Source organism: Ornithodoros turicata, chromosome 5 (assembly GCF_037126465.1).
Source record: "Ornithodoros turicata isolate Travis chromosome 5, ASM3712646v1, whole genome shotgun sequence".
Lineage (NCBI taxonomy): Eukaryota > Metazoa > Arthropoda > Arachnida > Ixodida > Argasidae > Ornithodoros > Ornithodoros turicata.
In genome coordinates, this window is record NC_088205.1 from 67,848,020 (window position 1) to 67,873,920 (window position 25,901).

The 25,901-nt window shown below is 46.7% G+C and overlaps 1 protein-coding gene across 2 annotated transcripts in view; it reads left to right on the forward strand.

Annotated features, from left to right (window-relative positions):
• The window catches only part of LOC135394628 (guanylate cyclase soluble subunit beta-1-like), a 193,102-nt gene extending 167,201 nt beyond the window's left edge, over positions 1–25,901 (forward strand). For both annotated transcript variants that reach the window (XM_064625460.1, XM_064625461.1), the window contains 5 exons: positions 6,330–6,518; positions 8,347–8,493; positions 11,026–11,180; positions 18,091–18,322; positions 24,996–25,901. In XM_064625460.1, coding sequence (XP_064481530.1) covers positions 6,330–6,518; positions 8,347–8,493; positions 11,026–11,180; positions 18,091–18,322; positions 24,996–25,514 — 1,242 coding nt within the window. In that variant the 3' untranslated portion in view covers positions 25,515–25,901. The remainder of the gene's footprint in view (positions 1–6,329; positions 6,519–8,346; positions 8,494–11,025; positions 11,181–18,090; positions 18,323–24,995) is intronic.

The window sequence follows — 25,901 nt, forward strand, 5'->3', positions numbered from 1 at the left end:
TACTCGCATTTTCAAATTCGCGCGTATTTTCTACCTCGGGCCGGAAACATATGGAACCACCCTCGTACTTATTTTAGGGACGTCGGAGTGAGGACCGAGATATCGACGTCTACTGATGACGACGTGATTACTTTTGTGCTTCATCAGTGGTTCGAGCGCATCATGTGGACATCAGGCTTTAATATCGCAATTATGTGTTCCCTAAAGTCAATAAGTAAAATGTTGATTAGAATAGCTCTGTTAATTAGTCCCATTATCGAGAAAAAATACGGTTTCCTAGTAGCAGCCCCGTCGACTAATCCAATGACAAAAGTAAAAGCGTCCTAAGGCAACTCCCATTTTTATGAAAATTTGCTGCAGAACAAAAGAAACACCCTATACTCAAGAAACACATGGTCCGATCCCGGTAATCTTTCTGCTGAGTCTCTAGAAACTAGACAGCATCAGCAACGACTTGCTACTTAAGAACGGCTTAGCATTCGTTCTCGGAGTTCTCATCGACCGTGTGTGTTTGCTGAGCTCGTCAGGAACGCGGTGGCACCACCGTGTAACTGTTGCGCGTTAGGCCTGGAGCACAGGTATACGGCTCAGTGGCCGCGTCCGAGGACCTGCATTTTGCATGAGTTGCCGGGCGGGAAGCCGCTTAACGGCGTTCACTTAATTGCGGTAAAAGGGACTCCAATTAAGTAAGAGGCTCGCTTCACAGCGTTCTTTTTCCGCCCTTGTGCACTTCATTCCCGCCTTCGCCTCATGCAAGTCGATATCCGTGTCTACACGTTTGTTTACTGCAGGACAAGGAGGTTATGTACGATGCTGGTGCTGGTGTTCTTGCCTTCTGGTGTGTGACATAAGTTGGCGGTGACGTATCAGTAATTATTCTGTGAAAATTTATTGCACATCTACACACACTTTGTTGCGCTCTAGCCCATTAGACCATAGTTAGCTGTGAATGTCAGATGAAACGTTAGGGAAAAAGTGGCCATTGTGCCAAACGCCTTGAAATGCTGTAACTTTATAGGGCCGTCCCGTGGCCATAGCTCGTAACAACCCGTCACGTGGTCATAACACTGCATGTAACAAGAAAGCATGCATAACGTAAAACCCCGAGACTAGCGAACACGAAGGGACAGACATAACACGTCTGTCAACTGTCTGTCCCTTCGTGTTCCCTAGTCTCGAGGTTTTACATTATGCATCAACTTCACCAGCTTGCTTGCTTCTGAGCCAACTCTTCCAAGAAAATATAGCACTTTACTATACAGGGTGTGTTTTTTTCTATTATTATTATTATTTTTTAGCTGCTCCAAACTTTCCATAACAACAAATAAGAAGAATTGCATTAGAACACATTCAGCTTGCCCGGCCTGGCACCCATTAGGAAAAAGGTTGCTTGTGCAGTGAGATGGCTATGTAATGGTAATGGCATGGTAATGGTATGGCATGGTAATGTAATGGTAATTTTGCTATGCAAATGTGCCTTAGCGGAAACCACGAACATCAGAAGCACAGGAAAAGACCCGGCATTGGCCTACGGGAGCTTATCTGGGCAAGCGGTTTATCTGGCCGGCAGGTCAGCGCCTACCCCAATCAATTTCTCTTCTGCAAAGCACGTGACCCTCCGACGTCTAATGAATACTGCTCTCCTCGTGGCTCAGACGCGCTTTCTTTCGGTTTCGGCTCATTTGCATAGCGAAACTTGGCAATGAATATCACAATGAGCGCGTGAGTTTCAGTATTTTTAGTGACTGCATGCCTCCAATTCTGCTATCTTACATTTCATCGAATTGAAAAGTTAATTAAAATATCTGCTAATTAGTCACCTTACTGCACAAGCAACCTTATTCCTAATGGCCGCCAAATCAGGTAAGCTAATGACAAAATTGAAAGTTTCCTAATTCAATTCCTCTTTTTTTTTTTCTTTTTTTTTATGCAACTAAAAAAAAAAGCCCTGTATAGGTGTTCTATGAACGAGGCGGTACTAAACCGCGTTAGTTCATACAGGTATCTAGGTGTACATTTTCAGTGAAACCTTTCTTGGAGTGTACACGTAGAATCTGTTACACAAAAAGCAATGCGGAGATTATTCCAACTCAAACCAACGGTATGATATGCCACACATGGTGGTAGAGGTGGTACGGCTGAAAGAGCTCGCCGTTGTCGGCCTCACAGATGTGGGCAACGCCGCGACTAACGCGTTCTGGGGGAATGTGCGTCCTGGGCCGACTTCTAATGGAACTGTGCCGGCACATGTGTGACAGCGCAAAGCTTTACATCACTGGCTATATCACGGTTGACGGTTTAGTTCAAAGTGTTTTCATTCATGCACATGAATTATGTACCTGGGATACTTGTAGACCCCCCTCTGTGACATTCATTTACTCCCGAAAGGGACTATTTTTTGTGGCAATGCATTTAGTCCCCGGAAGGAGTAAAATTACTCCTTTTTTTTTTTTTTTCCTTAGAGTGATAATTCTGAAGTCAAGTTTGTAAAGTGCCTTTCGCTTTGATACAAACACATCATGCATCTTCCCAGTGGGGACGAAATTATTGCATACTTGTATGTTATTATTCGTAACATTTAGGGCTATAATTAGTTCCGCTATCTCATGATTACACACCGTAAACACGCCTTGCTTGCTTATGCTTTATAAGGGGAGAAGAGTGATGATCCAAAACAAATGGATACCCAGACCATAATGTGAAATGCGACATGGTAGCCATAGACAACCGTATATGATGAAAATAAAATAGCTGCGGACCATGGCAATGCGCTGGCTAAACAGCTGATAGGCGGGATCCGCGCCCAAATGTTTACGTGTAACGGCGCACACAACCGTGCAAAGTCACTGGCATCTGGTTATAGTCACTACACACTTAAAGGAAACTTACACTACACGTGGGAAAAGTGGAGGGCAATGAAAGTAAGTACAGAAGCACACGCAAAGCCGTGACTATATAGAAGTACTACGATAACTGAATCCACAGTACAGAAGCATGTTGTTGAACTGGGGCAAATAACCAATAAAACTAGAAAGAAACTGAATGCAACGTGCAATTTATCTATCAGCTCGAAACAGCAGTAACCCGTGAAGAACAAAAAAGGAACCTTCCGATCCAGTCGTACCTTCTCGTCCCGTCTTTTCCCCTTGCTTTCTTTTTTTTTTTTTTTTCTGTACATTCTTTTCGCGAATAAGGCCCTCATCGAGACGTGAAGTTATCTACAAAGAGCAACCAAGAAGAAACTGAGGCGGATTCCATTACCTCGCCATAGTAAGGGCCGCGAATACCGGAAAGAATATCACGTCGCCCCCCTCGAGCGAGATGTCACGTCCTCAGTCTTCGTGAACGTGCCCGACGTATCGCGGGGCTCGTTAAGAGACCCAAGCGACCGGAAGAATACGTCATATCCTGGTCTCGCCCTGAACATTTGTGCCGTGAAACGTGCGTATGATCGGCAGCGTTCACTGGACGTGCAGTAACGTCTCGCTTAGGACGCCATAGAGAGCGTGGCGAAGAGAAGCCGTTAAGGCCACTAATGGGTGACTGACACGCAACGCGTGGAGAAGAAAAAAAAAAAGAGAGAAGAAGAGGTGTCACGTGCGGAAGGGAAATCGGGCTCTTCCATCAGAATGAGATGACAGAACTACGTATAGTGTGTAAGGTCCTCGCAAGTTGTGGTCTTGGTCGTTTCTCTTCGGACTTCTTACAACGTGTGCAGTTTGGGTGGACTAGAGCAGTAGTGCTAAAGAAAGAGCTCGCCGTTAGTCGGCCGCACGGCCTCGGCTTTAGTATTTTGTATAGCCAAGCTGGAAAAAACAGTGTGCTTAAAAACTTGGCTAAGTGTAACTGCAGAAATGCGAAAAAGGTTGTGACTAACAATGTCTCAGAGTCTCATGACAGAGCACTGAGGGCTGAGGCTTGCTGTTTTACGTGGCGTCACTAAGAGTCGGCCCTACGAGTGAGGAACTAAATGCAGAGTTTACGAGGACATGCCGATTCTCCGTCGCTTTATAGGTGAAAGGTTGCACGTGTTTGCGTATCGCGGATGGAAAAACAACTTCGTTTCTTGGACACTCACGGTGTAGTGTCCACAGTATACGACACGCCACTGTTGACAATTTGACTTTTTATATCGCACAAGCAGGTGAGGCCGGCACGCCGCTGTACATGCGTGTCCTTTATGTGGAAACATGACGAAAACAGGGCTAAAAAAAAACACAAGGACGGAGAAGTAGACAGGACGGGTGCTAGACAAAACTAGCACGCGGAAGGGATTAGGAATAGGCAGAATAATCATGACAGCAAGACACAGAAATGAAGTATTAAATTTTGAAGATGCCTCCAGAACTGCCGATAAGACAGGCTGAACTGGACGGAAGGAAGCGTTACCAAAAGGCAGAGTTATTGACGAGGTTCGCTCAGCCGATGGCCAATGCCACAAGAGTTCATGCCGATCAAATAAAGACCAGGGTTACAACGAATTTATCTGAGTCATCTGATCCGTAATCTGCAACAAACTACCATTTTTCCTCCATAAACAGACTAATCGGCTTCGTAAGAACAGTACGTCCAACAACAAGGTCCGCTGCAAACACCATGGTAGCCCCCCCCCCCCCCCCCCCCCCCCCCCCCCCCCAGGAAGAGTGCGCAAACGTCCATCCCGGTGCGACCTCAAGATTTGAGGGGAAGAATGTAGATGACGATGTGACACACGCAGCTGCTGGGCAGGGCCCTATCAGTCAGTCTCCAATTAGAGCCGAATAGAGACGTTCCTACGACGTCTTGGCTGACTACGCCGTCATTTTCGTGATATGGTACTCGAGACTCAAGCACGTTGTCCTCAGCGGTGGACATCAAACACGATCTGCACTGTGAAGGCACTCCGATGCGAACAAAATAAATCGTACGCCCGCCGACAGCTACGACGTCGCCCATTATCATAGTTATCTCGCGACGTCAAGCCACCGAGCAGAAGTTTAGACCGCGATGAAACACTTGCTCGTAAAATATGAGCAGAGCCACGCGAGGCGCGCTATAGCTTAGTACCCGTACGTTGCCAAACGAGCAATTTGCCGGCCAACGTTGCGCATGAACAAAAAATAAAGAGTGTCACGGCCACAACGTTAAATTGTCTGGCCGTCGCTCCTTTCTTAATCTTTTTTTTTTCTCTTTCTATTTACTTTTTTTTTTTTTTTTCATCTTTGCCTGCATCTGAGTTGTATGGTTGGATGAGAGTCTGGACATAACTTAAAACACGCACTTTCTAAAGCCGTCATCCATTACGTTCAAACTTGCCATCAATTTTCTGATCGCGCGCCGATATTTGTCATGGCTTCGTTTTGTTTTTCTTGGTTGACGTTGAAACTCAAAAACTTGGCCTGCCCGCAGACTTGCGAGGGGGGAAAAGAAATGCGGCGACTAATAAAGCCAGGCGGTTGCGTGTTGTGCAAAATTAAGCACCGCGACTATCCTGCTTGGGTCATTTTTCAAACGGCGAATTAGCTGGCATTATTAAGGGCTCCTTCGTCCCTGAAACTTGTCCTTCAATTTTTCGTTTTGGGCAGTATTTTACGCGTTTTACACACACTGGTCATCTTTCGCAGCGAGTGTAATGTATCCCAACGCTGCTGCCAACGGTACTGCCGGTTCCTAATGTAAGGCTTTAGGTCGGTCCAGAGGCTGTCAGATTCTTTTTCTTCCTGGGTACGGTGTTATGATGAAGCGGAAAAATGCGTCCAGTGGCCCACTTTACGAGGGCTAATTTAGGGGGAATTATTTTTGATGAATGATCATAATTGTCCGTGCAGGACGACACGCGCCACGGTGTTATACTTGTAAATCATCCTAATGCAATGTCCAAATTATGAGCAATGACGTCCCCTGGGTCCCTACCGTACCCACTCATTCAGGGACTTGCACGGGATTTTCTCTTTAAGGGGGTGTTGGAAGTTAGTGGTGTGTGAGGGGGTTCTGGGAGAATCCCTGCACACATTTAAAGAAGAGGACCTGCTTTACAACGAAATCTGACATTGCTCTGTTGTGCACCCTGTAATTAGTCCTCTGTCTTAACTTGGAGCTAAGTACAGTGGCGCCCTCAGTAACAGTTTCAGCAAACAAAGTTATCGCTGCGCATGTGAGACGTGGTGGAAAATGGCGGCGACCTTGTGAACGTTCATACAGAACTTGAGCTTGAGCTCCGCAAGCCCGAGCTCCAGCTTGAACTCCTCAAGCTCCCCCTCTACGGTTCGTGGTACGCGGGTATTGATATTATTGGTATGGATATTGACAACATACCTGCTGCACTGACAAAGTTACGAAACCTCTTTCAGGTAGCCAAACTGCTGTGTCAGAACCTGCCTGTGCCTGCAGAAAAATTCGAGACTGTTTCCTGCCTCTTTTCGGATATTGTGGGCTTCACCAACATGTGTGGCAGCTGCGCCCCCATGGACATCGTCAGGCTCCTCAACAAGCTCTACTTGCAGTTTGATCATCTCAGTGGAATACACGGCGTCTACAAGGTACAAATACTCCTCGCCTATAGGTCTATAGACACCATGTATTCTATCTGTAGGCCGATATTAATATCACATTAACCAGGAAGCATTAAATCTACCACATGTATTAGAGAACGTGAGGCACAGTGAGGCATGGGGCAGGGTGTCACATTGCCGATGCCTGTCTCATTGGGGAACCTTAGAAAAGCGAAACTGTAACTTTGTCCGTCAAACAGTGCGACATCGTCATCAGTACACAGTTCAAATGGTGGAGCCTTTGTCAGGTAGGCAAATCGTATTGGCGGACGTATTTCGACGAGGAAAAAAAAATATTTTGATGGCATTTCTTTGTGGTATTCAACAATAGTGACTTGAATCCTACGCGTTATGACTGTATAGTAGATGAAAGCGTAATCACTCAGAATTGGAACCAAAAGATGGCATGCTGTTTGCTCGCGTACAGCCACGTGCTCATACGCACATCTCAATAGCTGTGCGGTGGGCTCCGTGGTGGTGCGGCACGGTGTTACGGGAACACGTGTGTTGTGGTGGTGGTGATAGTGCTGAAAAAGCTCGCCGTTGTCAGCCTCAGAGAGGTGGGCAACGTCACGACTAACGCTCTGGGGAAAATGTGCGTTCTGAGCCGACTTCCAAGGGAACTGTGCCAACATGTCTTACAGCGTCCGAAGAAAACCGAAGAAAAACCCAGAGAAACCCAGGAAAAACCCCAGGGATTCGAACCCGGGTACCCCCCAGTCTCAACGTGATATGGCAGGCACGCTAGCCACCCAGTCATGCGAGCTGGCACACATTGGCACGAGCATATGGGGGCACACTGAAGCAGTGTACTCCAGGGCCGAGGGCGGCAGCAATGTGGGGATGGTAAACATTGCTGCGGTGCTTCCAGCCCCGCAAAATTAAACGGTGCTTCCACCACCGTGTGTCGGAGATTTCCGGCGCACGTCAAAAGAACCCCAGGTGGTCCAAATTATCCGCAGTCCTACCCTACGACACGTGCAACATGTCACCACACTGCGCAGACAAGCCTTGCGTGTAACGGTACCGTTATTATTCCAAGCTGGCGAATAGTACGGCTTCTACATAAAGTCGGATTTCTGACAGGAGAGAATTCCGCGGGGGAACACGAAGTTTCCTTTGCTGAGGCAGAGCAAGAAAAGACCGAATTTGTTTGTCGATCCCGACGCTCCTGATGTGGCGCTGCTAAATGGGAGCGATGTTGTTGGCGTCTTGCCTATACACCACGGTGCGCTCCCGCCAGCAGACGCCTCGAGCCCTGATACACGTTAGAACTTGACTTTGCATCAATTAATTTGTTGCACGCTCTTGGTATCATACTCTCCCACTGGTTGTAACACTCTGCCCGAGCCTGGGGGCACAGATACCAGAGTTAGCTGTCCATATTTTCGCAATTTGTCGGAGTATCTCTTCAAAAGTAAGGTTTATTTTGTATGACCAGTATACAACAAGATTTGTTCTAGCCAGTGGAGTTAGAAATGCAAAGTTTTCTTTCCTGTACAAAAATACAAAACATCGATTAACTTTTTCGTCTCACTGTGCCTCACGTTCCCCTATGTACCAGATGTGCGACAATAACAACCAAACGAATGTCTCGTTTTCTTTTTTATTCTTTTTTCTTGGCGTGTTATTTTATAACGCGCGGCGTTAGGGAATAGTGCCTAGCTTACTTTGAGTACTTTTACACTGCACTTTCTATTGAGAAAAATTCCGTTTCAGAAATTTCTATTGGACGTTGCGGAAAAAGAGGATGCTGATAATACCAATAAGTAATTTTTGTGACAAACAGTTACTAATTTTCGGTTCCATGCAACAGGTGGAAACCATCGGCGATGCGTATGTGGTTGTCGCCGGCGTCCCAGAGCACGTGGATGACCATGCAGACAGACTCATCAGTATGGGCCTCGACATGGTGGCAGCTACTGATACGGTACAGAATCCTGTGACAGGAGGATCCATAAAAGTAAGTAGCTATATATCTTCATAGCGAGGAAGCCTGAGTGTGGAAAAAAACGCAGAGACAGCACGCGAACACAACTGTAGAGTTTCGCTATATGCAGTTCCTCAACCAGTATGCCTGTGTCTACGCGATAATATATGAATCTAAATTTCCGTCACGTCCTGCTTGCCTCGAAATTCGAAATCAACTTTCCCGGACATCTGTGGGTCCCGCTAAACGTTGGACGTAATTATAGTGATTAAGGAGCTTTAATTGGTTGGAAAACATTCTACGTAAACATACGATAAAGGAAGTTTGCAAATCAAAGATCAGCAACGTGACGACCGCTTTTAAGGAATAAGGTGACTGTATTTTCACGTGTTTGAAGCCAACATGCTTTCGCGCGTGCGAAGGGGCGTGCCAAAAATTTCTTGCAGACTGCAAGAATGATACCCTGAAGGTCACCGCCTACCTCAGCGGCTCGCACTCCGCGAGACGCACGGTGGCCCAGAATTTAGGGCGCTTTCTTTGCGCAACAAGGCTGCCTCGGAGGCCTCCATGGCGTCTGAGGTCCAACTCGCTTTTCGACCTTCTAGTGCGGGACAATAAAAATCTTGCTCACTTCACACCCTCATCTTTTATCATCACCACGTTCTGCTATAGTCGTGACACTGCCCACAGCTGCGAGACCAACAACGGCAAGGTGCTTGTAACATCACCGCTCACCGCACACCCAGTGCACACCGTGCTATCTACTAAAATTCGCTCACGTGTTTCTCGTTATGAACTTCGTTATCTACACCATACAAGTAAACGAACGCTTGTTCGTTATAGCGTTGTAGTGGAAGAGGCAATTAAACGTAGGACAAATACAAAGGACAAATATAACACAGGCCTCACAACGCCTAGTTGCATACTTCAACTGTGAAAACTTTAAACCGTTCTCTTTCAACGAAACGATGAAATTTTTGGTGCCCCTATACTTTAAAACGTAGAGAAGTAAAAAAGTGACAAGTCTGTTTCCTCGTCCGCCTCTCGGTTATTCAATGAAGGACGAGAATTGGAGTTGATTTACACCTAAGGTGTGTCACCATATAGTGTGGCGACATGCACGTGCCGCAGGGTAGGACAACGGATAATTTCGACCACCTGGGGTTCTTTTCACGCGCGCCGGAAATCTCCGACACGCGCGGTGCTGGAACCAATGGTTACCTCCCCCACATTGCTACCGTCCTCCGTCAAATCCGTTACAGTCGCGCCTCGACGTTATACGCGTTCTGTCGTGCTACTGTTTTCCAAAAACATCCTACAGGCTTTAGTCCGTCTAACGCGTCAAAGAGCTTACGTAAAAATCTGTTGTCGTATTCCTCCTTCTATCGCATTTATACCGGGAGTATATGTGTTAGTCCTGTCCCGCTTTAAACGAAACTTGTACGCTATTTCGTACCAATTTCGATAACACCGCTGTACGGTCTGAGAGTCGTACAGGAGAAAAAGCGAGAAAGTATTTCTGCTTCAACTACGGGCTTTATGTCCCACTCATTTCTAAATCATTCGAGCAAATCTCCGCACTGGCGCTTCCATGTATCGAATGATCGGAAAGCGAGGCTTAGGCTGAGAGGAAGCTGGTTCGAACAAAATTGGCTTCCCCGGTGCAGAAAAAGAAGTTCGTGGAAAGTAGAAAAGACGGCCTTCCAGGGACTTTCTCGTCAGTTTCGGGATTACGGACGGAAAGCAATTTATTCGTCGCACGTCTTTTGCCCTGTATAGAATCGAAATGGCGATGCTTCATTTACCCGGTTGTAATGTTATGGTTAGATCTTGAATTTTGTGGGAGCGGTGGGATGTGTATTTCTAAAAATTCAAAGGGATGTAGGGAACGCGGAGGGCTTCCCCGCGATGCTTCCTGGGAAGAGTATATCTTATTAAAGGAGCACAGTGCAAACATGTCTTCCCAGTCGCGGAATGAAGGGTGCTGAGTTACCTTGAAAACACTATAAAAGGAACACACAAAAAAGGAACAAGATTCATCCGTTGTTCACGTACAATAATCACGAAAAAAAAAAGAGAGATGACAGACCAAGCGCAAACATCTTTCTTTTTCGTAAGTTTTCGGGGAAGTGGTGTTGAGATAGGAAGGGGCACTAACATGACAACATACTCGCCGAATTTTAAAGTCACAGGACTTGTTTTCCTTTTATTTATTATTTTTTTTTTTTCCTAATCACATCCCAATCGCTATTTTTTATAGCAGCATGAGCAGGAATGATTTTTCAGTGAGTGCACGCTCTTCCGTTTGCTTCACACGACATGTCCAGACTGTACTTCGTCTAATCACGGCACAGATGTAGACTTGAGAGAGATGTCACTCCCCCACCTTTTCCCTCCTCTCACTTTTTATAATCCTCTGCGCGAGTTTCTCAGATTTGAAGAAAATATTTCACAAAGGACAAAAAAAAAACCTCATTCTAATGTCAACATAGAGATGACACCACCACCGTCTACAACTGAACAACACCCGTTTAAGAGTAACAACTGTGTTCATTTTCATTGTAGATGCGGATCGGAATCCACACGGGATACGTGACAGCCGGAGTCGTGGGAATGACGATGCCACGATACTGCCTCTTCGGTAACACTGTCACAGTGGCAAACAAGACGGAAAGCTTATCAAAGCCATCCAGAGTCAACATCACAGAAGTCACTAAAAGGTGTGCACAGTTTGACAAAAGTGTTCAAGCGTAATGGAGATATGGAAGTGAGGTGATGTGCTTTGAACCGTCGTGTAATATGTCGACATGTATATCTGATATGTAGTATGACACTTCGTGTTGTGTCTGTCCTTCCGTGTTCCCTAGTCTCGGGGTTTTACATTCTGCACCGTATAAGTTTTGCAACTGTTATCTGGATTTATCGCAGCGACGTTATACGTATCACACGTGCGGACCTTCATTACAGAACGAAGAATTAACCGGATGAGCTTTTTTTTTTCTTTTTTGAGGCGGAGACCGGTTGTGCCGGCATCCCCGGCGTTCGAAGCATAGTGTGAACGAAAGGGTCCCGAAAGCCGTAAAAGTCTTGAATGAACTCCCCGCGTTCGTGATTTTTTGGCGTCGTAGTACGCAGCTTTGCTGTACCTACGTGAGCAATAACACCTCCGCTGTATATATAGTTACGAAGAACTGTGCAACGTGTTCCCTATCTGCTGTGCCTCCCTTTACCTTCCGGAAGAGTGATAAGGGTAGAATGTTAGCTTGCGGCCCTGTTGGCCCTGTGTCGATCTTCATTTTCGCATCTCTTCCAGCCACAGACGCCACTACCACTGAATCCTCCCTAGTGCTGCCATTCACTTCTAAAATCGCAAAGTCGTCTGCATTGCCTCTTTCCATCCACAGCATGTCAGACACTTTGGCCTTGCAACACGCTGCAAAATGATTCGTATTTTCGCATTTTCGGAATACTTTTCCGTATGCTGGACACTCCTTTCTGCTCGTGCCGTCCATTACACTTGCTGCACTGATTGATTGATTGATTGATTGATTGATTTGTAAAAGAAAAAAATGAAATGTTAGTCCGAGCACTCCTGACTAGCTTTCCGCCGGTTCTGTTTAGACACGGGCTCCACTGATTTTGTTGGAATACCCTACACTTTTCTGTGTTCCGCCGTCAATTTAGAGGCGTTACACAACTGCACCGCCCCTTCGAGCGTTACCTTTCCTTCACGCAATAGTCTTTCACGTTGACTCTCGTGAGAAACGCCGTACACGATTTGGTCCCGAATAAAAACTCGTTAATGTCGAAAAATTCCAGTAGTGTGTCTTAAACTGGATGTCGCGATGGAGAGACTCAAAGGACTGGCCTTCATCTTGCATCCGTGACCTGAAGATGTAGCACTCCTACAGGTTGGGACAAAAGTTTACAGGACACGCAAGCGGTTGTACTTTTTCTTCGGTGCGACGCCCTAGCGGCTGCCGGAAGCGGGAGAGTTCACTGTTTCGGAGGGGTGGAAGTGCTCGCCGCTAGCGCCACACAATGGTAGTTCCGGTGTCGCTTGGGTGTGCCTGGAAGGGAAGCTACCGCTGTGTGTCGCTAATAGCGCACCCTTCCATTCCACCCCTCCAAAACAGTGAACTCACCCGCTTCCGACCGCCGCTATAGGGTGTCGCACCGAAGAAAAAGTACGCCGCCCGCGTATTCCGTAAACGTTTGTCCCAACCTGTACGTCTCGTTGCATTTGAGCGTGCAGTATTCCTCGAGTTTACCTAACAAGGACCGTGTAGATGGCTTTCTCCTCGTCAGATATCGTAAGGGTGTTGTAAACTTCAACTGCTTCCAGCCCGGCAACGTGCAGAAGTACTGCCACTTTTCGCTGCTCTGTCCAGTACTTGTCAGTTTCCGTTGCCTCCAGGTATAACTCCAGACTTTGCAGACTTTGCTTGAACTTGCGCCAGTTTTCAGATACGTTGCCGAAAAGAACCAACCCGTCCGGCGGCCGAAGACCATCCGTGGTGTGACGGAGCACGCACTTCTGAATATACATTCAGAAGTGCGTGCTCTTGCGTGCGTGCTTCAAGTGCGTGCTTTTGGTTGAAACTGCAAGAATTGTCTCTTGGTGCAGACTCACTGTAGCTTTATTGCGTCTGTATTTATACATGGCGGGCGCAGCCATTGCCAAGGTTATCAACTTAACAATAACTTATCAGTTGTAGTAGTAGTAGACTGTAGCCGTATTAGTAGTACGAGGAACTGGTTCAGGTTGGCCACCGCTTTCCCTTTTTGTTGCACAATGTACTGCAGGCCGATTCCACCAGAAACAAAGTACGAACAAGATATAAAAGGCACCCAACCACAGCGATAAATTATGTGTGATAAAATAATTTTTCACCTTTCAACCGTGCGGAGAATTATGCCCTTGAACGTTAACGTACTAAGCACAATATCACAACAGCGCTGTTCAAACCAGTAACAAAATATTTCAGAGTAATGCGGTTACACAAGAAGGGGGAGATATAACGTATTATAACTCTGCCTACTTCTCCATCCACTTGATTTGGGCACGTGCCTCGAATGTAATGATTCAAAAGTCACAAAAGGAAAATAACTGGAAGTCAAATTTGTTTAATGCACGAAATATATACTGTACAGTGATAACTCACGAATAGCTTACGGGCCAAACCCGTCTGGTGGTAATATTCAGATTCCTCATGCGCAACAGGGCAAACGCCAGGGTAACAACTCCAAGATATATCCGAAACCAATCTCCCTTATTCCTACCGCAAATTAAATTCCGAATGAGCACGGAACCCTCTAGCCTTGTCCTATTAATCATATCCCAGTTTGCTCACGTCCGCCTTCGAGTTTTCTCTTTGTCACGTTTTCTCTTTGCATAGATAAGGAAACATCATTACTGGCTGGCATTTCTTACCGTCTTACGGGTTCTTATGCACTGTGTACTCAGTGAAAGGGCGGTTGGACTCCTCGCGTTACAAGCGTGTGTGTATAGCCTACAGCAAACATCCTGTCGCGCATTTATTTTGTCCATCCAGGCATAAATGCGGTAGCATAAAGCCGCTTACAGAAATACAGGCAACGACAGGCATTGAAGTCCGTTACTTCGAGCACACGACGTGAACGAAGTTCCACTCCAGAAACTCTAGTTTTGCACGCAAAGGGTTTTTACAGCGTACCTCACGCACCGCGTCACATGATTACACTTATATCCACGCACACTCCCAATTGGACAAAAAGAAATCAATTTCACTCCGCGTATACATCGCAGAATCCGTACGACAAACACTCACGGCATTCAGTGCAAGATAGCACCATTACAGGATCCGACAAAAAGCACCATCTTAAGTATCCCGCCTCTCCTATGTTCACCGATCCATCATAAAGGCAACAAACGCGAGGACGGGAATGAATTCGGGAGCTTCCAAAGTATAACACCTTTCAAGTACGAACCCCAATCCCGAATCGTAAGCCCGGAAAATTGCAGTGATGAATCAATGCCCAGCCGCCTTGGAGCAGTTATCACCAATTTCTATACTCCTCCTCTTATTTCTCCTCTCCGCTTTCTTTTTCTATTACAGTTTCCTTTCTAGTTGTTTATTATTAAAATCCGTCTCCGAAATGTTCTCTAGTAAAGATGCTTCGCTGGATGTGTGCTTGTGTGTGTCTTGTGTTCTCCGATTGTTTTCTCTCACCCTCCTTTCCTATCGCTCTCCCTCTTCCGCCTTCCATTAGTTGCGCGAAAGGAAAAAGAAGAAGTAAAACCATTTCCGAAGTCGGTGCTCAAGAAGACAATCAATATCGAAGAAAAATTTTGTCTTGTTTCCGGAAGGAAAGCTTGGTTCTCAATAGCGGAATTCCTTCCCGTATAGTGTCAGCTGTTATAGCGTACGTCTGACCTGTCTATAACTGTTCTAGCTAAGACCATGCTCATTAACAAGCTAACGTTTTATTTTTATTTTATTTTTTACGTACTCGTACGTGTTCTCTTTCCTTTTCTTTTGAATGTGTCCTCTATAAAAGCTAACTGAAGCTGGAAAAGTCATTTCGCGGCCCAGTTGCTCCCCTGAGCAAACGTCTCTGTCTCTAACCGAATATTGAAATTTATAAAGGCAAAAGAAAGAAAGAAACAAAGAGAGAGAGAGATGGGGAGACACAACTAAGACCCCTTAATTCCACATTCAGCCTCAGCTCGTCGCGAATCTGGCACTGGTCACATATAAATATCGCGAATTCTGCACGCTAAAATTTGTGGCTCGATTTGCTTATACTTAGTGATAAGCCCGGGATTACACATATCGCATTTGACAACAGCGACAATGCATGCTTGTTGCTGTAAGGTAATTTAAATTATTACCACCAACTAGCACGTTCAACGGTGGAAAGGAATGTCTTCTGTTCCGCACGGGCAGCACTGTGACGTTACCGTCTAATGCCATTAGGGTCCCGAATGGCATTATCCATTAATGTCGTGCCACACGTCCGTTTGTAATGACATTGAACGTCACGATACCGATGCCGCCCTTTTGGCGCCGGCATGCGTTCTTTTTCGTCGGTAAAAATTTCAAACAACTCCTTTTCCTTCATCAAAGGATACTCGTGTAACCTCAAATTATGAAATGATTAATTTGTCCTGCACGGTACAAAGTGGTTTTATGCAAGAATAAAACTGTCACTCTGCGCAGACAATGGAAGCGAGAGTGTATAGGCATTTCATTGGCGAATGAGTTGTGGTGATCTCATTGAGCAGGAACTGTCATTAAATATCCCCGTGTGGCACCGCACGGATGACATTAAGGCGTAAAGGACTGAGCACGTAATGTAATTTTTCGAGCACGTGTGGCCGGAATATTTCGAAGTGCCGAAAAGGCTTGCTAGAAATTTTCGCGCGCCCTTAAAATTCGCGAAGTTCGCAAAAATTAGGGGCATTAAGGGTTTCGCAGTAGTCCGAACGTCACTTCTGAGCGTTAAATTCGTTCGGGAGTGTTCTCCTTTTCGGTGTGGCTGTATTGAAGCATTTTCCAAAGTGAGCGCAGCGTAACCGTGACCAGCGCGTCTGCATAGATGCTCTGGAATATGGACTGAGTGCATGACGAAACATTTCGCATAATGACGTTGCAATGCAGATTCTCTGAGCACGGTTGTAGGCCGGCTGCGTGGAAATTGGTGACCACTGATCTTCTAAACTCTTGATTCAGGGCCAAATGTATTAGAGAAATAGTATGAAGAAAACGAGCGCAACTCATTACCCTTGCATTGCAAGAACCTATTTACTCACGTCACATTTCCGTTGCGCTCAAAGTTTGTGGAAAAATTGTTCAAATGAGAGCAACGCAGCGAGGAGGGTTGTTACTTTTATTTGGAAACGTAACGGGAACAACACAAGTAATGAAAGCTACGAACAGATGAGATACACAAGCGTAACGTTTCTTTCTTTGGCAGCGCAATAATTGCTAGCCTGTTGAGGGGTTAAGCGTACTTTCTACGCCATGCATGATCATAGCTGTCTCAAGACGTAAAGTCACGAATTACCACATTTTCATTTAATGCCGTCGTGATACGCAGCTGAGCGCCGTGAGGTTTAAGTGTTTTGTGTGTTTGTCTTGTCGCGTTTCCTAACAACGTTGCATGACTGGCACAGAATGATCCAAGAAATCTTTCAGCATGCACGTCCCACGCGAACTAAGGCTGATTTTCATCCAGATTTCTCTTCACGCCGCTCATGACCACAGTTGCTTCGCGGCGCTAATACGCAAAAAAAAAAGAAATGTTTCCCTTCAAGGAATCACTCATCTGCTAAGAACATCTTGCTCATGTATACTAATGCAAAACATCTTTCCAATTCGCGTTAGCAAGTACCCCGTATGTGTATGTACGGAGAACTTAAAAATTTATGATCGTGTACCAGAGACTTGCTCGTCAACATGCTGGAGGCCAATCACTGCACAGGATGGCGACGTTATCACTCCCGACCAGTAGCAGCCGCGCGACATCCGCCTTTTTCTGACGATTAACGCAAGAGCGTGGCCGTGTACTTACATGAGCGACATTCCCCACAATGCTACAGCGGAAGATGCGAAATACGTCATAGCTTTCTGCTGTAACGTGATCGCGAGCGCTGACCAAACACCACATAGAAGAGAATGCCTCTCTAATATCCCCTCGCCCTCGCGATACGTCAACCTACTCGGATGGTTTCTCTCCAATGAAGCGCGTGTCGTCTGCTTCGCCTGAACACAGTTTTCATGTAATAGGGTTTATTCACTGTCGTCATTCCTCCAGAGGGCGCTAGCCTCGAAAAGGCGAAATCGCCGCCGTGATGTAGGTCCCCCGAAGTTTGGTTCCAGTTTTCGTTTACTGCCATGAACTTTTTAGATGGCAAACATGGAAATTGCTTGGATTGTGGAACAAATAATATTCACACAGTACAGTGACTTTGAAACACCAAATATACTGTGAATGCGAAGTCGCTGAAGGCATGGACAGTCAACCTACGGACCTACATTATGGCGGCAAATCTGGTAGCGACAGTGGCGCTCTCCTGTGGATGACGTCATGTGGATAAACCCTAATGGCCGACGCCCATCCGAGTAGGATGACGTTACGCGGAACTGGTCTTTTGTCTAGGTGGTGTTGGCTCAACGTCGTGTCTTCACGTACAGCGCTAATCGTGGGGAATATTCTGCGATACAGCCACAAGATATTCCGTAGCAGACGACAGGAGAAGACGCTTGCGGTGACATCTGCTAAGTGTCGTCTGCTAAGTGTGACGCCATTCCCGATATTCCGGCACCGTGTGAATACTCAACATAACACGGGACAGAAATTCGGCTCCGTAAAAAGTGTTTTCATTTTTTGTTCCACTAGAATATTCTGTGAGGATGTCGCTCATGTGAATACACGGTAAATGTCGCAAAAAGACGCACGCCTCCCGTTTTCCACAAATCAGAGGAGAGAACGACGCCATTCTGGATGATGGTTCGCTAGGAGCATGCTATGCAGTCAAGTTCTGTTTTAAAGCAGTGTGTTTGCTACTCGAAAGCAATCTTTCGCTACTTTTTTTTTGTGTGTGTGTGTGTCTCACTCAGCTGAAGTTCATCTCATCAATTTCAGTCACCTGATAAGGCACGACTATGCGTTTGAAGAGAACCTGGACATAGGAGACTTCCCGCACAAATGCTTTCTGGTGGACATCGTGTCGGACCGCAGAAATAACAGGCTCGTTGGTAGGACGCTCCTCAGAGAAACTGCAAAAGCCAGCGAAGAAGACAGTATGCTCCTATCCCCTTCCTCGTCGCCGGAGAGAAAGAATACAAACCGTGCCTCCACTTCATTTGAACCTCAGGTAGGACATTATGCCTTGACTTGCTTGCATTTTTTTTGTATAGTTTGATTCTACGTGCCATCTGAAAGACAAAGACCTTCAAAAGTCTGGCTAGTTATTGGCTAGCGTACCCTTTCACTCGAACCTCCATTTGGCCTTGTTGGTACACGGATCTCATACTGAAACTAAAAATCTGGCTAAAAATCGCGTTATCAGAGATGGAAAGGGAATTCCTGCTGTACTGTTACAAGTATATTGTGTGTATGGCAGTCCATTAAAGTGACACTACGGACTAAACCTCGCGTCTTCAGAATCCCACCAAAGTGATGTTATTGAAATCTTCCTGCCTCACTTTACATTCCGCAAAATATTTTGGCTCTACGTGACGCGGAAGCTAGAGAAATTTAATTTTTATTTTTGATAACTGTGACGTCATGTTATGCTCCGACAGCGCGCCCGGCTCTCATCTGGCAACGTTGTTGCTCTTCGAGTCTTCTGGGGGTAGCCAGTGTACCGGGGGCTCACTTTTTGCACTCCAGTAGCGGAGCCCCAGGTGACATACCGTCCAACCGCTCCGACCTTGGAGAAGACATCTCTCCCATTTTCCCCTTTTTCGACCAGCCTGACATGACTCCTCCACCACGTGACCCTCCCCGGACGCCGGTGTCGCTGCAAGGAGACGAATGCCCTCTCCAGAACATGATATCATTGCAGTTTGTGGGCTTATGATTACGTCACTCGTTCGTTGCGTCATCGAAACTTGTGGAGCAGATCTTCAAAAACTGACAGAAGTGCACAATGTTCGTAAACAGGATTGAAATCTCGCGTATAGAATCCTTGAGGCGCCTTCTTTTCATGGACTAAATAAAATAAACGCTGTTTTCTGAGTCCGGAGTGTTGACAGTAGGTGCTCGTTGTTGTGTTTCGTCTGTGTTCGTCATTTTTAGAGCTCTTAACGGTATGAGCTTTGAGGGAATCGCACAAAAGTGTAGACAGCGTTGTTCGTGGGGGATACACTCGCACATTAGAGGGTGAGGTCTTTGTGCAGCAACGCAATTGTGTCTTAATTCGGTGGTATAACCTTACCACCCAATTTTTCGGATACCTACTTAGACTCTCACACACATACACACCTGGTTCAATCTACTAAACATCGCACTCAGCTTGTTCTTGCTTTGGGCTTAAGTCTGAGAAGATTGTAGCGAAGTGGGAAGTATTGTCAGCGAAATCCGTTTATGTGTGTAGCAACAAGTTCCAGCGGTATTGGCAATCACACTAGCTGTCGATGAAAACAAGGAGCGTGCGTGATCACGCGGCGGGTGAGCACGCTTGTATTTCTACGTGCACTGAACAGCTCGACGTAACACGCAGTGCATACCTTCTGAACCATAGTTACAACTGGTGGAAATCCTCACCGGCGCGCAGCAGCCATGATCGGACCGCATTCTTGACCTCGTCGTCGCAGCTGAAGTGGTGGCCCCCAAGGAACGCCTTCGGTGGCCCGAAGAGATGGAAATCGCTGGGGGCGAGGTCTGGAGTGTAAGGGGGATGTGGCAGCAACTCCCAGCCAAGTTCCTGTAAGGTGCGTGTCGTGAGATGCGCGGTATGCGGGCGTGCATTGTCCTGTAGGAGGAGGACTTCTTTGGTGATGAGTCCCGGCAGCTTTTGCTTCAGTGCATTATGTACATCCCTGAGAACCTGGCAGTAATATGCACTATTGATGGTGGTACCACTGGGCAGAAAATCAACATGAACAACGCCAGCCTTGTCCCAGAAAACCGTGGTCATGACCCTACCCGCAGACGGGGTGCTTCGGAACTTCTTGGGAGCTGGCGAGCCCGGATGCTTCCACTGTTTTGATGCGCGTTTAGACTCAGGAGTGAAATGCTATGCCACTCAAACGCTTTGCTGCGGCTAAGTGTATCGTGGCCATACTGAGCCTGAGGTCTTGTGTGAATTTCGGATGACTTTACGCCCTCATTCACGAGAAACTTCATGACAATTCGCTGTTCGATGTGCGCGCTCACCTCGTTGTCGGCCATCTTGTCCAGCACGTGTCTTCTGTTTTGCACAAACTTTGGACCCCCACGTGGTGAATGCGGAGGCCTGTCGCGTGTGAAAATGACGAAAAAGAAGTAGCGCGAGCCATATGTACACTCAGGAGACAGACAGTCCCGGTTTGACTTGAACACCCCTCGTACGTTCGACCAGGTAGCGATTCGGATCGCTGGACGTCTGGTCGCCTACAAAAGCACCCAATTCGCCTACATCGCTGTACAGTTACCTCCAAAAGCAGCCTCCGAGGTACGGGAGCTTATTGCTCTTCCAGCTGACGCACAGTATACGACCTGCTAAAAACCAATATGATATGGTGATAGCAGAATAACACTGGTTTCAGCAACTCTTATCACTAAACAGGTGTGGGCAAGCCTTACGTGGATGCGGCGGCCCATTGGCGGCACCACTGTTGAGAGCTCCACCTTCTGGGATGGCTACTGTGCAAAGACTTGTATTAATCCTCACTGCCACCGGGGCAACAGTACTAGACATCGGACGTGCCTAGCCAGCCACCCGGTCAGATGACACCCTCAGCGTCTTTTCCTGTCGTCTGCTATCGCAATATCTTGTGGCATGGCCAAATACGATACACTGCTTCAGTTCCGTTTAACGACATTCCTCCACATGCATCAAACAGTACCAGACCCAGCCATCACTGCCCTTACATCTGCCGTGTAGTAGCTGCAAATCACAGTTCGAGAACTTTGCCGAATGGTCGCAATATGTCAATGCAGGAGCCGCTGTACTGTGCACCTCAACACTGCGTACACTCCACAAAGACGTGCCCCTCTATAACAATGTTATACCGTCCCGCCCCTCCACAGAAGCTGGCTGGTGTCACTCATCAGTCATTCACGGACGCCTCACAAGCTGTCCCAGACCACGCACCTGACCGAGCCAGAAAATCAGCTGACAAGTACAGGATGTTCCAGGAAGCTTCCTTCTTCCGCCTCCTCTAATATCGGCTCACCTTTCGACGCTCAAACTCGGCGCATAGTCTCGTTTTCTACTTTAACTAGAATGGTAATGGAACGTCGAGTGTGCAATACCTGAAGGGACATCCTGTGGTAAAGTAAGAGTACAAGTGTTTCTATATGGGCCGCTAAGGCCCGTTAATTGAATTTAATTGTGTTACCAACCGACCAGAAAGCTCCGACTAGAGTTTCAGTCAATTCCGTGCTAGCTGCGAACCTGAACAGCACTGAAGATAGTGAGAACTTCATTGTACCTCCCTGCATGGTTGCGGAGAAACGCAACTACTTACACAAATACGAGACTTCGCTAGAAGTTTGACCGTCTTAGACATGGCGGGAGGCGAAGGCACAACTGTGATATTCATATTTGGACTCCCTCCGTCGCAAGACTTAACCGCATAACGCACGAGCGCGTGGATCCCGATCGCCGATCTGGTACGCTAACCAGTTACGCTACCCTGGTATCTACTTTCCGACGACTTACCAAGGAAGGGGCCTCATTCAACTAACAAGACACGCACTAACTCTCTTCACACACTCTCCTACATTTCTTCTCATACACTCACATACATACAACGCAAGTACGAGGCAGCGGCATCTGGTGAACGGGATGGAAAGTAACCGCTGTGAGGCTGAAACGCACAACAAACGAACAGAACACGAGCCTCCTGAGAACGTGAACAATTGAAATATGGCAGCCGTCGAAAAAGCCAGACAATGGCGGCAATCGAACCACAAACCTCATGATTCCCGGTCGAGTGCGTGACAGGTATATGGTTAGCCTGCCCAGCGGAATCTACCACCACTGCCTTCGTCACTTTGCCGACCCACCACCATCTCTGCCATCCCGTCTGTATATCCATCGTGCGTATAGCGGCCACTCCCGTAGTTTTGGAACGAGCACACCCTTTCGGTCTGCCTTTCTCCTTCCTAATAACCTTTAGACAACCCCAGCTGTCGATGAAAACAGCGTGAACTGTATGTGCGTTGGCCTGTATCGGTTTCCGTCGTGTAGTTTATTCATTGCAGTTCCCAACGCTGTTTTCTACATGTAATGTATAGCTTCGGACGCAACGATGTGCGCACAATTACCATCGAAGACAACCAATGAAACTGCTCAAGTGAAGGAGGCCTATGTTCCTCGTGATTTTAATGAGCTGAACAAGGACAAGGCCATGAAGTTTGTCTCACCCACGACCATTGGGTTTCGAGAGGTCAGCCGCGCGACCACGGGTCCACGGCTTACTACGCATAAAACATGGTTACGTGTATTTCCTCTCGTTATCAGGATTACCTGTGTGATCCGTAGTGATCGATGTAGGCAACTCTGAAATTCTCTTCGATCCCATCATGCACCAGGAGCTATGGCATTATCTTGGAACGTAATGTAACCCGATTAAGGCACTCCTTTGTTACATAAAAAAGCAATAAGGTAATTGGTGTAGATTTACACGTAAGGTACATCAATAGACCTCTACCGGAGAAACGTCAGCATGACGTTTGTAGACAGACTGAAACCGAAACAAATCGAAAGGGGAGGGCTGGATTCCACGAATGGTCACTTGTACGTTGCGTCCTATCGAAAGAAAAGTAGGACCGAAGGTCGCGTCCCTTTCAGGGACCATCGTAATCCCCTCAAGCCCTTGGCTTTCGTGTGCGACCTTGTTCACCCCCTAGCTTCGAGCTTAGTTCAACTCAACCAAATTGGTGGTGCTGTCGAACACTACGACGTCATTTGTTTACAAACAGGGAGAGGTCCATTGCTACATCTTTGTTACATCAATTTAGAAACAGATACTGCTTCCCATCCTATAGGCAAGTGCCGTTTGCAAGACTGACCCTCTCTCATGGATGGGTTCATACCACCTTTCTGATATTTGACAACCGCGGTTCAAGGTTAACCGTTCTGAATGTCCACCTGATGCCTTTTCTGGACCTTTCTTCAGCGAGACTGCTGTGGCAACCGTGAAAATTTGACCGGGTTGACGGCACACATTTGAACTAGCAATCAGTGCAACACCGTCCTGTTGTGTGCTGCACAAATAGACCTCTTCCTGTTTGTATACAAGTGATGTCCTAGTGTTCGACAGCGCCACCAATTTGGTAGAGTTGAACTACGTTCGAAGCTAAGGGGGCGAACAAGGTTGCGCCCGGAAGCCATGGTCTTGAGGGGATTACTCTGGTTCCTGAAAGGGACGCGACCTCCGGTCCTCCTTTTCTTTCAGTAGGAGGCAGCGAATAAGTGTCCATTCGTGGAACGAAGCCCTCCCCTTCAGATTTCTTTCGGTTTCAGTTTGTCTACCAACGTCATGATGACGTTTCTCGGGTAGAGGTCTCTTGCAAGAGAACTGAAATAGTCTTCCCTTAGAGCTGGCCAAAATAGATTACCAAACTTTCCAGAAACGCTTGGTGCGTAAACGTATACCAAAAAAGGTTTAGAAGAACCTCAAGACGAGAGAGGGACCCCGATATTTCGAACAGAGACTGTTGTTGTTCTGGGCAACGTCCCCATCACTGGCATGATACTTAGTGGGTTAGGGATGATGTGTTAAAGCGTTCATATCTATAATACCCGTGATAATACCCATGTCAATGATGAGGACGGTGCCCAGAAGAGCAGCCTCTGTCCCCAATATCGGTGGTTCTCGTCCTAAGGCTCTTCCCTGAACAATTCCTTAGAGGCTTTCCGAATTTTCTATCATTTTTGTACAACGTGTGTGTGTGTGTGTGGTATAATTTTGTAGCGACGCGGGTTATTATAATGTGCGCATTATGCCATACCCCCCTACGAAGTCCTTGTAGACCTCTGGGGCACGTTTTTAAACAAAGAAGTAAACGTTGATCCCATCGTCAGAAATATCTCGCAAGTGGCCCTTTGCTACATAAATCTTCCAATGATTACCCATCCCTTTTGTCAAATAGACAATAAACATTAAAAAGCATATAGTAAATAGACAAAAAAACAGGTAATCCAGAGATAATAAAACTGATAATAAAAAAGTTTTCGAGAACCAGTAGACAATTTTGTGTTTCCTTTGTAGTGTTCATTCTCAGCACTTCGGCATCCGTAAGGGACACCGCATTTATCTTTGAAGCATGACGTCTGAAAAAAATTTTGTTGTCTAATGCTATCACGGCTTTTCTAAAACCGTAGTGGTGCATAGGGCGGATTAAAGTCGATAAACGATTGTCGGAACGAGCATGCACCTATTCGATCCATATGGCGTCTTTCCTCGTCTCTTTTTTTCGTGGGCTCCCCGAAGATGATAAATGTCCCGGATTTTTTATTGTTCAGCTCTTTTCGTGTTTTGCTTTTTTTTTTTCGTATTTTTGCTTACTCCGTATATGCAGTGTCATGTGCGTCGCTTTCCTTGTTTCCCTGTTCCCTGGCGTTACTCTAATTGTTTCCTTGTTTCGAGACTATGTAATGAAGGTTTCATGAAAGCTAGTTTCTGTACATCATGAGTAGTCAACGCCGTACAGAGGTTTATACAGAATCGCAACCACGTCTATAGATGGTACTAGACGCCGTACTAGACATGGTTTTCCTGAACAGCCTCCATAAGAAAGCGTATTAATAAATAACTAAAGTAAATAAATAAATAACATTGTTTCATTTGTTGGTTGAGGTCTGCCGATAAACTGTGTTTCGTATATTTCAGATCGAAGAGGAGTTCAGCGGCAACGCCGAAGCCCCAACCCAGGCAGCCTTACTCCCGAAGGAACCTGACCGCTCGCCGCTGTTCCAACCCCGCAACGCCATCGATGCCACCGCGCAATTTGCCGCTACCAACAACACTTCGCCGGAAGAACAGGAACATGCCTCCACAAAGGCCTCGTTTCTCAACGTCAAATGGCGGGCATCGCAGGCCGCCCGCCAGAAAAGCAAGAATGACAAGAAAAACGGATCTTTCGAGAACGCCGACTCGGAACCACAATCGGCACGCGAATCCTCTTTAGAACTGAGTCGACTTCAGCAGGAGAGTCCCGAACCCAAGCCGTCCCGCTTACAATGCCCTTTCTTCAGATTTCGATCAAAGACCACGACAGAGGAACCGGGCCACCCTTCGAACTCCAAGGTAATCCCTGTCGTAGCAGCAGTTCCGCAAGTACAAGAAGTGAAGAAGAACGATGGCAAAAAGAAGGAGAAGTTCTGGTCCAGAGTCATATTTCCTTCCTGAGTTCCCGACCGTCTGCTTCTGCGTGCGACTTCAATCCACAAGGGCTAGCCAGAAACCCAAAGAGCTGTTCACCTACCCGTCGCCAGCATCAAGTGCCAGCCTTTGTACATGTAGATAAGCATCCGTATCGGAACACGGTACCATGCCTCCAAGAGCACCAGTGTTTCAAAATGGAACCGCAGCAGGTTTCAAGTATGCCGCACAAGATCAAGCTATTTCTCCTACAAAAATACACGAAAGAGGAAGAAAAAAAAAGTGACTGCACACAAGGTTTTGCTCGGTACGTTTCTCGCGCGAGAGCTGTTACTGTTCCCCTTTGTTGATGCACACAGATGCCGTTTTTGTGATGTTTATCCAAGGAAAGAGTCAATAAAAATACGTCGCGTT